Genomic DNA, 15993 nt, shown 5'->3' with positions numbered 1-15993 from the left:
TATTCTGTTTTTCATCCTGCGGACTTTCCTCAATTTTCCCAAGCGTAATGATTCTTTACATGGCTACTTAGAGGAGGGAAAGACTGCAGTGCTTTGAGGCAAGTCTGGTAAGTTGAAAATTCCAAAATTCAAACCTCCCGCCATTTTCTTGTTGCTGATGCTAATCATGCGTTGCCACGTATATGATTATTTATTACCATATTTGTTTTGCAACCAGACAACGTTGCAAACCGCTGAGTTGTCAAACAGGTTTCGAGAGAGGTTAGCCACGACAATCCGAATCTTTCGTGAAGAAAAAGTGATCCAGGTGACATTCATCAGCATAAATTTTTGCTCAATCAGCGTGATACCTGTAATTTTATTCATGTGCTAGTTTATAGTGTGGCACATACATTTTCCTAGTGCTCCTTTTAATTGTGATAATGGCAGGTGCAAAGTCTAGTGATAAAAGAGGGCCTGGTCTGGCCGTCAAAGTTTGGTTATTTTCTTATAACTTTTTGCAAGTTTTAGGGTAAGTTTTCATCCCTCTACATCCTCATCAGTTCTCTCTTAACTATTTTTCAATTAATGTATTCTTGACCTTCTGAAAGTTAAGGTCACTAAATCCTCTGCTCTTTTACAATGCAGCTGCCATGGTAATAGTATCAACGCCCAAGTATTACAAAGAATGCTTTTTCTTTGGAATGAATTGAATCGCATTGCTCTAAAAATGAGAGGACCGTAGACCCTCATAGTGCTGTTTCACTAATCGACTGACCCATCAAGTTTGCTAGAGAAAATTATCTTAAAGTATTGAAATTTTACCTTAACAAAAGTTCTCGTCGAATCGGAGAGTTACTCAACTCTCCTTCAATCATTGGAAAAAAATCGCATTAATTCTTAAACATGATCAAAGTTTGTCTCCCTTTCATAATTATGAAATATTTCCAGAAACTATGAGACTTCCCTTTTTTGTCTTTTTGGTGTTTTCCAGTTCAATCTAGGTCATCGTACTTACTTAGTTATGAAATGTCGGATGAGGCACACTGATATTCTGATTTTTCCAGAATCCACACCAAATAAGTCAATGCTTTTTACGAGTAAGAGAGTGAGTGATCCACCAGCCCGATTCTTGCGCTTCCTTTCAATGCATTCCTTTCCAAAACAGTTGATCTTCTTTTGCACTCTACAAATGCATAAAATTATCTGGCACAGACACCAATCAAGTTCTTCAGGACCTATTGCAATATGATCAAGGAGTATGCAAGTGAAATTGCAATCGTATGTTCTAGGGTTTTCAAAGGTTTTCTGGAAATTCACTGAGATGTTTCTGTTTAGATTTGTGATGTTTTACCTGGTTTTTTTAACTCTACGCTGAATGGAAGGCAAACCGGGAAAAGTTTCGAAATCACAAGTCAGGGGCTCATGGAAAGTTTGTTAACAACATTAATCCAAAGATATATGGTTCCAGCCAACGATCAGTTGACACTATTCCTTCCATCACATCCTCACATTCTCGTACATACTTACCTAATTGAAGTATCTTCTTTCAGATGGAGTTATTTGCTGTATCAGCTTGTGAATTACTATACCAATCCTCCCGCATCTAAAGCGCCTCTTTGGGACATTGTCAAACTTGGTGTCATTGTATTTCAAAATGCAGCTTTTCTTGAGGTAAATCTTAGCTTATGGGGTCTTATATAGCATGATAAAATTTCTCCATTAAGGTGATTCGACGGTTGCCATTTTTGTGTCAGAGCACCGTGCGATACATTGCATCAATTCGTTCCATTTTTTCAGCTACCTTTCACTTTTTTTGAATTTTGAGATCGCGCTTCTGTTGTCATGAGACTAAAAAATTCATGTACCGAATTTGATAAAGAAATTCAACGTATTAAAGGCAGAGTTTTTTCAGAGGAAATATCGAAAGCGATATTTTTCCTCCAAAAAAACCCCTGCCTTTGTTACGTTGAATTTCTTTGTCAAATTTTGTACATGAATTATTTAGTCTCATGACAGCAGAAGTGCGATCTCAAAATTCGAAAAACGACAAGTAGCTGAAATTTTGGAACTAATTGATGCGATGTATCGCACGTTGCTCTGACACAACAAATTGTAACTGTCGAATCACCTTAATATAAAGCTAAAGTCCTTGAAATTTTTTCAAAATTTGAGCAGCAAAAAAGGCTTGCACTAGACGTGCAAAGAAATCTGTGAAATTTCTTTTGATCATTACCTTAAGTCAAATATTTTTTTTCTAATTCCACTCAGTAATGAAGTCTAGGTCAAATATTTTGCTCCAAGAAAGACCATCATGAGCATTGTTTTCATTAAATGGCATTGGACATTTTTTCATTAAATATTTCAAAACTATACATAATTTCCCTTAAAAAAATGAATGGTTCTTCATTTACCTAAAATAGGTATTAAATACAAGGACTAAAAACAGCCAAAATTCCCAAGAACCAAATATATTGGTAAACAGAGAATCTCGGTTCCTTAAGTATGAGAATCATATGAAGTTCCCTCTCTAGAATTTTGAAGGAAAAACGAATAGCCACCCTGTGAGCCAATTATTCAAATTTTGTGCTTGTCTGGTGGACAACACAAGACTAATGGGGAATGGAGCCATGTGTTTGAGCTCCAGTCAACCGATGAGCTCTACGCGAACTTCTTATCTGGCTGAATAACCAACTAGCTGAAGGAACTTCCTCGGTAGCCGACAGTAAGTCAATCATCCGACTGAATGAAGATCTCAAGTCATGGATGTCTGTCAATGGATTGAGGTAGCCCCTTACCGAGCATGTTTAGTTCTTTTGTATATTTTGCCTTGAACTCAATTTTCCATTAGCAATTTCTAGATAAAAATTGAACCAACAGTTTTAGAGGGCTAAAGAGCCAAAAATTCTCAACCTCAATGCTCATGATCCATATCCTGGGGCTTATGAAGTTTTTGCACTTCAGTCCTTTCAAAAGTGAACAGTTCTATGGACAACTTTATTATTTTTAATTTTGGAATTGCTTTCTTATTGCATCGCAGGTCATAAACGTGGGTCTAGGATTTGTGAAGTCAAACCTAATCATAACATTTTTCCAAGTTATGTCAAGACTGATAGTGGTTGATGGTCTGTTGATTGTAACTCCCACCGCACCAGAATCTATTGGTTTGCCATTGTGTATCCTCTGTTGGTCAATCGCAGAAATAACTCGATACTTGTACTATGCACTGAATATCATTGATGCTGTTCCCTATGCTTTGGTGTGGTGCAGGTAAGATTCAAAAGATTTTCCGTCATATGGTTTTTTTGTAAAACTCAGGCAATGTAAAACAAAAATATGAATGTACCTTAGGGACACTGATGCCAGTTAGATATCATTTTTCATGTGTTTCAATTTTATTACCTTGTGTCAAATTCCCTTTGTAAGTCAAACTGTAGTGACAAGAAGTCCTGGCCCCCCAAAAAATTGTCCAAACGTGGTATCACAATAATTGGTACTGCCCAAGTTACTGTTTTACTCTTTTCCACGCATGATGTCATGCTCTATTGATCTCAAAAATTTTCTGCGAGCGCGCTTCTCGATTCTGCCAGCCCAGCAGTACAAAATATGTAAAAGTGCTCTTGAAATGATGTTTAACCATGGAAGAAACTGCATCCCTGTCTCTCATATCATCATTGCCTAGATGAAATCTAGCCGTAGCTTCATCCCAGGGAAGCAAGATTTCCACTTGCCAAGTGTATTTTTACAGAAACTATTGAACTTTTCTAACTGCAAATGCAGATTTTTCCTCTGATTACACCTTAAACTAAAAGTTTGGATTGAATTAAGTACTGTAGAAAATTGAAAAATTTGAGTGGAACTTGTAAACCTCTTTATGGAGTCACATTCATTTGTGCAGGGGGGATATGTGTCTCTTTGTAAAGCAAACTTGTCTGATATTTCTGCGCTTATTTTCACAGGTACACATTTTTCTGGGTTTTGTATCCAGTTGGAATCACAGGAGAACTTCTATGTTACTATGCAGCACAGTCTTATGTCCAAGAACACAACCTATTTAGCTTATCTCTACCAAACAAACTCAATATTGCTTTCAGCTATCACTACTTCCTTATCTTCATGATGCTTCTTTACATTCCATGTAAGTTTAGTTTTTCTCCAAAATTGTTATACCTCCTAGTTTAACCTTTTCATTGCCACGAACCCAGCATCTGAAGTCAGTAAAAGTGTATCCTTCTGGTATCATTTCTGCCATTACATATCAACCTTTACTCAGAATTATAGCTCTATGGGCCGATCTATAACTTTAGACAGTCTGCAACAGAGCACACTCTGATTAGTTTTCATGACAAGCCGAGTTTGTTGTGGAACATGCGAGCGCATAATCTAGCCTGGTGAAGAGTTAAGAATGGCTGAGAAATTAATCTCAAGTAAACATCAGTTTATTTAAGTAGAAAGTCATTGGATTGAAGCCAAAATTGCTTTGCATTGAAGTGAAATGAGAAATTTTAACAATGGGCCTGTTGCAAACTTTTGCCAGAGGAAAAATAAGAGTTATTTTGTACAGATAATGTCTCAAAAATCATGATGAGCGCATCGGCAAAGTCTGAAATGTATTCCTAACTTCAAAATCTGCGTAAAAAATGTGTATGTTTTTGAGCGTCCCGCTTCAAAAACGATACCACGGCACTGATGAACATTTTGTAAGAGGAGTCGTTCCATCTAACTCCTGCTCAATAGGACGCTACTCAATATTCAACATGGCAGATGCCAATCCGCCAAAAGACGTGTGATGGTACGAGATTCTAACCACCTGATAACAATCGGCGAGTTTACATTCACATTTTCCTCGCATTAAGGCTGTTGAGAGTTATTCGCTATGACTGACCTTGAGCTCCCCTCGACTTACACGAGGAAGCGTCAGCCATTAATATTGGGTAGCATCCTATTGAGCAGGAGTTAGATGGAACAACTCCTCTAACAAAATGTTCACCTGTGCCATAGTATTGTTTTTGAAGCGAAAAGTACAAAAAAGCGCAAATTTCATATGCAGATTGTGAAGTTAGGAGTGCATTTCAGACTTTGCTGATGTGCTCATTGTGATTTTTGAGACATTTTCTATGAGTAACAACTCTTATTTTTGCTCTACCAAAAGTTTGCAACAGGCCCACAAAGAAGGAGCTACCCCTTGCTCAATGCATCTGATTTGATAAATGCACATTAAACTAGACATTCCAAAGTTTCCCCCTACGGTGCCCAAATAACACCACCAAAAAGAGAGTGAATTGACAGATTTTAGGCTTATTATGCTTTCCATGGTATTTTTTTGTTAGTTCGGCACAATTTTCAAACTCAAAATGGTCGATTGCTGTCAGATTTTTTAACAAAATCTGACAGAAATTACTAACCAGTAATTCCCCGAAGAACTGTTTTTCGGCAATTGTAAATGAAATTTGGTATGGCAAGGCGATAGATATTCAAGGATAACAATTTTTGGTCAGTTTCGTGTTATATTTAAATTCAAATTAACACCTCAGTTCATAGAACTTTCATAATGTTTGCAGACTAATTTTTATGGAATCAGGTTTAAGATATCAATATTTAAAGGAAAGAGGGAGGAGTCCCTCTTAATTTTTTAATCTTTTAAAAAATGTTGGTATTCCCACTTTAGGGGTTTCTTGTCTTAAAATTTTACATTCCCCTCAAATGATTTTAATACTCTTGTATCTCAACTCATAATTTGTTTTACTGAAAAATCATTTCAACTTTGTGTTTCATGCTCTTTTTCAGTGTTCCCGCAAATGTTCATGCATATGGTTCACCAAAGAAGGAAAATCATTGGTGGTGGTGGAGCTGCCAAGTCAGAAGCTTCTGCAAAAGGGAAGAAAGGTCGTTAATATTTCTTTAGAAGTAGTTGGAGACCTAAAATTGGTGGAATAGAACCGTAAACTGCCATTGCATCATTATACTGGTTTTTTTTATGTAAAAAACTTTAGAAATTTGTATAGGAGCAAAGGCTTCAGAAGGATACACCATGAGTCCTAACGGTTTTTAGATCTTAAATATTATTCTCAATTCAGTCAGGATATTATTGGAAGATGAGTTATCTCTCTGAATCGGATGTTTGGAAGAGATCCAAGCGCAATCTTCAGCATAACTTCTTCTTGTGTCAGTTTCTAGCCTTGCAATGTGGTGTTTTTTTTTCCTTTCTTTTTTTTGGAACCAACTAATGGGTTAGATTTACCTCAAGGTCAATCAGCGCAGGTCAGTCCAAAAGCGAAGTTTAACCATCTGTTCACCGAAAGGTCTGAGCATAAAAACAATAAAAAATGGATTCGTCGCAGGCAAGAGATACAGATAAGTGAGTAGTTCCTGCAGGTAATATTTCATGATAAAAGGAGAGTGGCACTTAAAAATGTTTAAAATTTTCTCTTTATTGCACTTATTGTGCAGTTTGTAACTTGCTTTTTCAAATTTCCTTCGTCCATGGGCAGTTCTATGTAGTCGTCAGCGACTGGGTTTGTCCAGAAGTCCGTTAGAAAACCCTACCTAAAAAATCCATCTTTCAAATTTTCTCTGATGTATGAGACCAATTGTTGAAAGTCTTCTTCCTTATTTCTGTGTGTTGCAAAAATGAAAGCTTTAAATCCATTTCTTTAAATTACGTTCGAGGAAAGTTTGCAACAGTTTGCATTGATTATTTATCTTGGTCAGGTTTGCTTGCGTCACTCTGGGTAATCGTAATTGCCAGCCACTCAGAATAACTTGCTGATGTGGGAATTATGGAAAAGCATTTTATTTATAAGCTACACAAATTACACATCAGGCAATGGATTCCAGACCCTTTGATGTTTCCATTATGATTTTTGTCGACTTCACCTGCAGAAAGTTTATGGCTGTATCTCTTGCATGCACTAGACCCATTGGTGTGATTATAGCTTTTTGCATTTCTTCTATCCTGATCACAAAGATCTTGCAAAGATCTGAAGGACTGTGCATTTGAAGCAGCATACCGAGGGAGCGGGGACGTTTTGAAAGTAGCGGAAGCGCAACTCGGATTTATCAGCCCTAGATGGAGAAATTTTAAAGGTTAACTTGTCATTGAACTGATTTGATCCTGCAAACTTAACCTCAACCCTAGGCACAATTTGGAACCGAGTCTATAAAAACCGTGTATGGGGTATAATACTCGTATCTCTCTTTGTAGAGTCCTATTTCTCAATCATTGTCCAATGAATCTCTTTAGCCTATTATATTGTATCAGTAAAGGGTGAATGATGAATTGTATGTATATGATTTTTAGTAAGTACACCTCACTTTCACGATGAAGTAAAGACTAATTCTGTTATTTTATTTATTAAGCCTGTTTCTATTTTTTTTATCCTCTTTTTCATTTGTTCAAAAGTAAGTTTGTACCATTTTCTTGCCAACTAAAAAAAATATATGTATTCTCAAGGTTAAATTGGGAAGTGGAAACTACTAATAAGGGATTTAGGTTCTACGTAAATATAAGTTTAAGATTTTATGCATGTTGCTCAGGTGATGGCTATCAAAATTTCAAGCACCTTCGTTAGAATGTATTTAAATGACTGTAACATATTACCGTAGGTATTGAATTTTATCGCAAGTCTTCTGATGAATTCTTGACTTTTATCAGATCCCGACTATTCTTACATTTATTGACCTTCTAATTTGTAACTTAAATGCTTCTTTTTCTCCCTCTCTCTCTCATTTGTGATTAAGTGGTCACCCAGTAAAACCATGGTATGTATTTAAATTCCATTTAAAACATAAGAGTTCAGACTGCACACAATATGCTGATATGAGTTTGGTTCTTTCTTCATTTATGATAGCTTTAAGTCCAAATTTTTCATATCATGTACCTATTGCTACTATTTTTTCTCAAAAATGTACTGTCATATGAAAAAATTATCCATTCAATTTAGAGGAAATATGTAGTTCAAATGTTCAACCATTCAGGACATCAAAGCGTTGCACAATTTTTCTTTTTACTTGTGTCTCTTATGTAAATCGAAGTTGACTTAATTTACAGGTATCTGTGGGAGGGATCATCTTTTTAGCATTAAGAACTGCATTGTTACTTTTTACAAGGTCCTTATAATCTCTGCAAGGTATTTTGTATCAAGGTGTTATACTCATCATAAGGCTACGAATTCTCAAAACTTTTTATGACCTCTTTGTTATTTTGTTTACACATTGTTGTTCTTTTTCTTTTGAAAATTTATGTGTAAATACATATTTTTTTTACCGAATATATGGTGTAATTACTTCTTTGTGTATCTACTGTAATCATGAGGTAACAGGTTTTGATAACCGGGCATTGTCAGGGAATGTCATCAGGTCCGAGAAATCAGGAGGAATTCAACAAAAAAGACTGGAAACTTATTACGTTGAAAAACATCAGCGCTGTCCACACAATCAACTGATTGCGAGTCCATCCAGCTTGTTACCCAATGCAGAGAAATAATTCTGAACAAGGAATTACTATCAATTTTAGTCAATCGAATAATTAGCACCTGAGGAAAAAAGATAAATAGCCTTGGTGTCATTATAGAAGAAAAGAGCCGTTTGATGAAACTATGTAACCACCAGCAATCAATGTTTTATTACCATCTCTGCCGTGCAACGCAAAAACGCCATAAACGCAATTTTAGATTTTTTTTGGAACAATGTTTCATAGCAGAAAAACTTGTGCACCTTGAGACACAACATAGAATTACAGTGCATTTTAGTGCATTTATAGAATTCTTTTGCAAATACTATCAAGAACTTCACCTGAAAATTTGAGGTGCATGGGTAAAACAGTTTTTATCTTATAAAGTGTTAAATTCCAAAAAATGCTGGAAAATCTTGATGGATTTACGGCGTTCTTGCTTAGCATGGCAGAACTTCTGGATGATATTTTTTGATCTCAATATTCATGACCTAACATTGAGAAAATGAGGTCTTTAAATAACTGCAATGTTTCATTTTTTCCGGCATCCTCTACTTCAAAGTTGCAGCACGATACACGAGTCCCTGTGTCCTGCAGTGCAGAGGCGTGTTAAAGGGGGGGGCAGGGGGTCCGGACCCTCTGGAGCCCCCAAAGAAGATAGAAAAGAAATAAGAGAAATCAAGGAAAAGGAAAAAAAATCGGGTGGAGAGAGAACACGACGATATTTTCGTCTAGAGGAACGAGTCTTTTTCTTTCTTTTTTTCTATAAAAAACCTCAGGCGTTCAGCTCCAGTTAGATATAAGCGCACTTACATCACTTGTAACGGAATTTACTTTGGCACCATAATAATTTGATCAAACTTTTTGTGTGTAAGGAATTGGAGACTGGAGAGTACCTATCTGAGAAAAATCATATATCAGGGAAAAAAAATATGTGAGAAGAAAATGTTTCATATTGAGTTTACGGCTCTGACGCCATAACCAATAAACTAAGATACGAATTACTTTTCTTTAGTGCACAAAATAATGTTAGGTTGTCGTTCTGAAAAATCGCCTTTTCGCCTCTCTGATTGGTTATCGCTTGCGACACAGAGAAATCAAAAGAAACGTTCTCATTGGTCACGCTCGCACGCTCGCAGCGCGCCGCGCCGGCGATGGGTAGTAAACAGTAAACAAAGCGAAGAAAAAATTTCGAAATCGCGGCATGTGCATGTGTGAATGTGTGATAATCGGATAATCCGTTGAAGTTCGATTGGCTCCTATTATTTTTACTCTCATCAAAAATGTTCGGATAAGTCTTTGTCAAACTTTAAAGCTATCTCGATTGCGTGTTGGGTTTTCAGTTTCACGTGAGTGGACCGCAGTGAACTACAGTCTGCGTTTCTTTTACTTAACCAAAATTAGGTCGAAATTTTGCCAAAAAAATTGTTCGTCGTTGCCCTACGCCATGGCAAGCGACAGTCAATTGTGCATCGTTTGTCTGAAAGATAATGCCAAGCTGTGCTCGCGGTGCCGTAACATACGTTATTGCTCTAAGGATTGTCAGAAGAATGATCGGAAGATTCACCGACTCCTGTGCTCAGACTATGCCAGTTTTGATGCCTCCAGTCGACCGAGTGATGATCATTTTCAAGCCATCATTTTCCCTGTAGAGGAGTTTGAACCCAAATTTGTATGGATGCAATGTCAAGATGGTAAGTATCAGCATCCTATCGTTGATTCATTTTTTGGATCGAATTTTCAGTCTGAAAGTTTGCAAATCCAATCGATACAGAATAACGGGTTGTTAAAGAGGAAACTATCGGACACAATCCACTTAGCCTATTGTAACTTCTCTACGACTGGTGGCTTACTCACGAACCTCTGTATATCAAGCAACATTCCGTATGCTAAAGCTGGACATGACCCTGGCTGGCGAGGCCCTGTCATTGCATATGGGACAGTAGGGGTAGATTTAGAAGAGGCAACGTGCAGAGACCTCACCATGACTGACTTCAAACACATTGCAGACCATTTTCTGTGGTATGAACATAAAGCTCCTGCCATAGAAGGTGATTTAGGGTGTATTGAAGGTGTTCGTGTCAATTGTGTTGGTGACCGGGATCTCAGGAGGCAGTTGTACGAGCCTGTTAAAGTACCCTCCACTGATATTATTTTTTCCATTCATGAGTCCCCTCGCATAGCAGAGATTCTCGGGCTTCCTGTCTTTACTCGGAAGTACCCTCCAAACCCACTTTGGATGGCTCATCGTCAAAAATTTGATAACCAAGATGCAACATGGTTACACTTATGCGCCGATCCTGACAGCCAAGATTTTGGTTGGGCCCCCCAACGTTGGCAAGCAGGATCTGCAGGAAGCTTTCTGATGGTTCGACAGGACCGAAAACCTCTGCACCCACATCATGCTGAAGCATTGTGTCAGTATTGCATGAATTACTGTCAGCCGTCGTTTGAAGATGTATTAGAGCGAGAAAGAGGCAGAATCAATCCTAAGCTTCGAACAGAGGCCTTAAATAAAATTAACAGGAAGAACTTCATCATGTTAGCATGGGAAAATGATATAATTGGTCTCAAACGTCAGTTCAATCAGGTTGCAGATGAACCCAACCCCTTTGATATTTAATTTCCTCCATTGAGTCAGTGCCGATCAGTTCAAGCAAGACATCTTAAGCCTTCAATACACCTTCAAGAAATGATTATTGTTTTTTCACCAACAAACTACTATGCTGTTGCATTTAGATTGTTCTCTAAAAATGATGGTTTACCATGACTATAGTATACCTAAACTTTATTTTTAATTTAAATACCTACTGTCAGAAGATCATACTTCTTCAGCATCTTGACACAAGACATAGTTATTTTCATAGTTTATGTTCTATTTACTATACTTACCCTGTGTTTAAGATATGTCAAAACATCTCTCCTCTTTTTGATTTATCCATTATAAATATCCATAAACCTGACACATATTTACCCATACCATCTAATCACTTATTGATTACTTAGTAAATCGTAGCCTCTTAGGTGCAAGGGCGTATCTCTTTTTCCAGAGCCCTATTTTACATGTAAAACCATGCTCTCTGGGGCTCATGCGGATATCAAGATATGCCCTTACATCAGAGGAGTGACACGATATTTAAGATGCAGATCAAGCAGATACTTCTCATCTCTTTAAAATAAAGTGATGTTAACTCAACCCTTACATTTTTGTCTACTTTTCCTTTTTTTGTATTTCTCAGAGCGTGGAAAGCAATTTTCCAAGTATTTAAATGTTTGTTGTGTGTAGCTTCAGATACCTCATGAAAGGAGTATAGCTTTAATGATTGTAATACTTAAAATGGATACAACATCACTTTTGCAGGCTGGAGACAAATTGCTATTTTTTACCGCTCTTGTGCCTTTGATTCTGTGTCAAAACTTACCGACAAGTAATTTACCTTTTTACATTTATATTTATATTAGCTATTATTTTTTGTTTTTTCTACCATAAATTTATCTCTCATCATTAGTTATTATTTGAAGAAAATGTATCACTTACTTATAATGAGGTGCTTCTACACCCCCCCCCCCTCCCTCTCATCTTATGTGGTTACAAAGGCAAATTATCTTTTAAAAAACCCTCCATTAATTATCTTGAAATTTTTTTTTTTACACTCTGTAGTGCTTACTTATTTCTGACTGAAAATTTCTGTGTTTTGAAAATGAGTGTTTTCTGGGACGTCTATGCCAAAATATGTTCATTATTGTGCATACCTACCTAGTTTTTGGTTTTCAAAATCTAAATTAATTTAATTTTTCTAATAGAATTATTTTAAACTGATGTACCGTATTACAGATGTTCACTTACTTATCCAATGTTTCTGCTCAAGTCTTAATGTTTCCGTTTGTTTTGTTTCTTCATACTTAATCATGAAAATAAAATATCAAATAAAAGAAATCATAGCTACTTTAAATGACGTTGTTGATCATCATTTTTTAAAAATGCTCAGTAGACCGTCTAAGCCTGTTCAAGTACATTTCTTAAACATCAGCATACCTCGAATCAATTAAGTAAAAATTATATACTAATTCAATCTCATTAAAGCTGGAAGGCAATTATGCACCTATCCCTGAAAGTGAGAGTGCAACTACCCATTTTTTAATCAAAGCGATTTTAATCACTGTTTCATGTAATATTTTTTGCGAAATTGCTTACAGGATGTTGAAAATTTCATGCAAGTGAAAGTTTTGAAACGATTGCTAGATTTAGAGGGTCTTGTAATTTTTTACTAGATTTTTTACAACCATTCTTCTCTGAAAAGAGACAGAGAAACAAGAAATTGATAGTGCCTACCCAGTAAGCGTCTTACTCGACGCGTATAAAAAATTGCAGTCGGAAAACCTGAAGGCGAATCCAAACGAGTCTAGGTCTGATATGTAACTCCGCCATGATATTTTTTATCGTCTATAAGTAAGACGTTTAATTTCGCTCAACTTTTTACCTTTTACAAGGAAATAAATACTAAAAACAACTACTTTATGAAAAATGTAGCACGTAGATACGTGTAACACTGACTAATACGTAAAAATGTCCTTAAGTTCAGATGACCGAACTTTACTAATTTTGAGTCGTCGAGTCCGAACATGACCTCTGATTTATTTTTTTGTAAGCCTCTATTTTTGCGCAATAACCCCTTTCATATAAAACGTATTTAACAGTGGCGATTTTTGCATGTACGCTAGGGAAGCACCGCTTCCCCTGAGCAATGAGATTTTTTTTTTTTTTTAAGTACACCAATCTTTCAAAAATTGTATTAACAGCAATCAGAAATGCGCTTCGCGGTACGCAGAGTAGCGGGAAGCGTAGCCAATCGGCGAGGAGCGAATGAAAGACAATGAATCACTCAGCGAGTATATTTCAAACGAATGCGACAACACTGCCTGTCAGTGGCGTGGCGTGAAGGATCGATTATCGATATATCGCCATTTGAAGCTATGGTAAAGAATCGATTACTAAGGTGTTCGCTGCGAACGCCCTTATAATCGTTCTTTTTTCATAGGTTTGAATGGCGAATCAATCGATATATCGCAAAGCACGCCACGCCACTGCCTGCCTGTACGCAGTGGTCACTGCAGCGTACGGGTTCGGGCTCGGGACATGGAACGCGCGGTGCCACAAAACGCGTCGCGGGGTGTTGGTAGTGGTATACTCCAGGGCCGGATTAAGGGGGTGGCAACATGGGCCGCGGCCCATGGCGGCAAATCTATAGGGGGTGGCAAATCTATAGGGGGCGGCAAATTCTGCAATTTTCTTAAATGTAGGTATAAAAAAAAATTCGGATTTATAAAAAAAATTACGAACGAGAAAAGGCGACAAAATCTCTAATTTTCTAAGAGAATAGTAATTTCTACTTTTGTCGGCTCTAAGTGATACAAGAGACAGCACCTTTAATTAGTCGAGCTAAGAGAGAAACCAAACACGCACTTTTGGCCTGGAACGGTGCGACTTATACCTAGAGAGAAATGATGACGAGGACTTGAGATGTAAAGGAGAAGCCCTCGGCGCAGCGATCGGCATGTAACACATATCAGCGCCTACAAGACTTGCACGAATACTTCACGCATTGCATCAAACACAGTGCAGTCATTGCGGACAGCGTGAAACGGATTGCGCCTAAAAGAATGCATGAATACCTCACGCATTGCGGCAAACACAGTGCGATCAGCAAGAGACGCATAGCGCCTACAAAACTGCGTGAATATTTCAGGCATTGCGTCAAACGCAGTGCGGTCTGCGAGGCGCGGCGGCGGAAGTTAAAATCATTAATCCACATTTATGTTTGTTCTTTCATAATGTTTTCGTTCATTTCTTATGAATGGAAGGCCTTGTCCACACAGAGATATGTTTACGAAACTTAACTTTCGCGCAAAGCTCCGTGAACTTTTGCTAGTAGTGTTGACAGGGCTTTCCCAAAAAATGTGTTCAACACCAGTAAACGCGTCTTATGCACCCCTCCCCCGCTGGCACGTTCATTTGATGGTTTTCATTGATGTTTCAAAACGAATGAGAAGGGGGCGGCAAAATACTAGCGGCCCGTGGCCGGCAAATAGGTAAATCCGGCCCTGGTATACTCTCCAGAGGTTTTCAAAGCGACCGACAGCCACTCGGGAAAGAGGAGACAACAACAGTAACCGAGGATCATCACGTCATTCGATTTGTGTCCTCGTTTTGCGAGACGAACAGCGCGTATGCGATAACTCCCTCGCCTCCACTGGAATCGATACCTCTTCCCAGAGAGTCTGTCCGCCGGCCCTGGTAAAAAAGATGACTACCTTGCGACTATACTGCCAATACACATCCTAGTCGTGCGCGTATGTAAGAAGTCTGAGTGTCGTCACATGGTTGTCGAGGGTACTCAAAGGTAGGCACAGTGTTTTCGCAGGGAAGTTGCGAGGTGGTCACCGGTTGGTACTTGGTCACCACGAATGTATAGTTGCAGAGGAAAAGTGCGCCTAGAGTACCTGTATAGCGAGAGTATGGACAGATCGCTTCATGGAGGGCTCAGGGCCCAAAAGTGCAGCCACCCTTCTAACCAACTTCTAACGCACAAAATTTCACTGCCAGTCTGTAGATTCCAATTCTAACGAAGATGGCTAAGAAAGTACATAAATGAGCGTTCTTCCACAAAAATGAGTAAATTTATGCAAAAACTAAGTCAAATACGTGCTTGATAAACGATGGTTCGTAACAGTTGTATTAATAAATCGCTCTGGATAATTGAAATTCATAGGTTGGCTGCATTTCTGGGCCCTAACTTTATTCGCGGAGGCATCGGTGAAGGCCTGATGGATTTTCGGAGTTTCACATCCTGTCTATACTCTCGCTATACAGGTACTCTAAGTGCGCCATGCCTCGGCAGACATGTGACTACATAACTTTGGCTCACTTACTTGTGCAACTACATATTAACTTCACCTTCACATTATGCCTCAGACTAACCCTGGTAAAAATTGGCAATTGGATCTGTGTTCCAAAATACCATAGACCTACAGCCGGCTGTAAAATTTCCAATAGCTTCTATAGCCGGCAACACAATTTCTTATAGCCTTTTATAGCCGATGGCGATTAAGCAACAGCCTGGCGATAAAGTGTATGCTAAACGTTACTAATTACGGATACTATAGGACTTAGTGAGTTTTTGGGCTACCGTCCTCTTTTTGGGCAGTAGTATCTTGATTTATTTTGCGAGGAAAGCGCCGTATTTTCGAAGGATGCCTGTCATTCCTAACATGTTGGAGCGCCTGCAATTTCGTATGATACTGTGCAATACCTCTGGTGTGTAATACTTGCTTCAAGCGCCGTGGTATGCTGCGGCGCCGCGCGGCGGGCGGGCAGCCAGTGCGAAACGCGCATTGGCGCCTTCAAACCTAACTGGGATACTTCACGCATTGCGCAATGCGTGAAGTATCCCTGTTAGGTTTGTAGGCGCCAGTGTGTCGCCGCTCCGCTTTGTGTTAGGCTCTAATATTTAATCTCGTGGAGTCAGCGTTTTTCAGCTCGTGAATTTGAAATGTTTGCACAC

At 38.3% G+C, this 15993-nt stretch overlaps 2 protein-coding genes across 2 annotated transcripts; both read left to right on the top strand.

The window, feature by feature from the left end:
• The first annotated feature begins 239 nt into the window (after window positions 1-239).
• Window positions 240-8251, top strand: LOC109032301 (very-long-chain (3R)-3-hydroxyacyl-CoA dehydratase hpo-8). The gene is made up of 5 exons (XM_019044365.2): window positions 240-511; window positions 1533-1653; window positions 3020-3249; window positions 3939-4117; window positions 5767-8251. The coding sequence occupies exons 1-5, from the start codon at window positions 423-425 to the stop codon at window positions 5871-5873; spliced, it is 726 nt and encodes a 241-aa protein (XP_018899910.1). The 5' UTR covers window positions 240-422; the 3' UTR covers window positions 5874-8251.
• Window positions 8252-9878: 1627 nt separating this feature from the next.
• Window positions 9879-11054, top strand: LOC109032311 (uncharacterized). Its single transcript, XM_072302559.1, has one exon. It carries the CDS (start codon window positions 9879-9881, stop codon window positions 11052-11054), a length of 1176 nt encoding a protein of 391 aa, XP_072158660.1.
• The last annotated feature ends 4939 nt before the right edge of the window (window positions 11055-15993 follow it).

The sequence above is a fragment of the Bemisia tabaci genome, chromosome 7 (genome assembly GCF_918797505.1).
Source record: "Bemisia tabaci chromosome 7, PGI_BMITA_v3".
NCBI classification, from domain to species: domain Eukaryota; kingdom Metazoa; phylum Arthropoda; class Insecta; order Hemiptera; family Aleyrodidae; genus Bemisia; species Bemisia tabaci.
The sequence above is the reverse complement of the archived record's forward strand: the minus strand, read 5'-3'. Positions and strand labels throughout refer to the sequence as shown.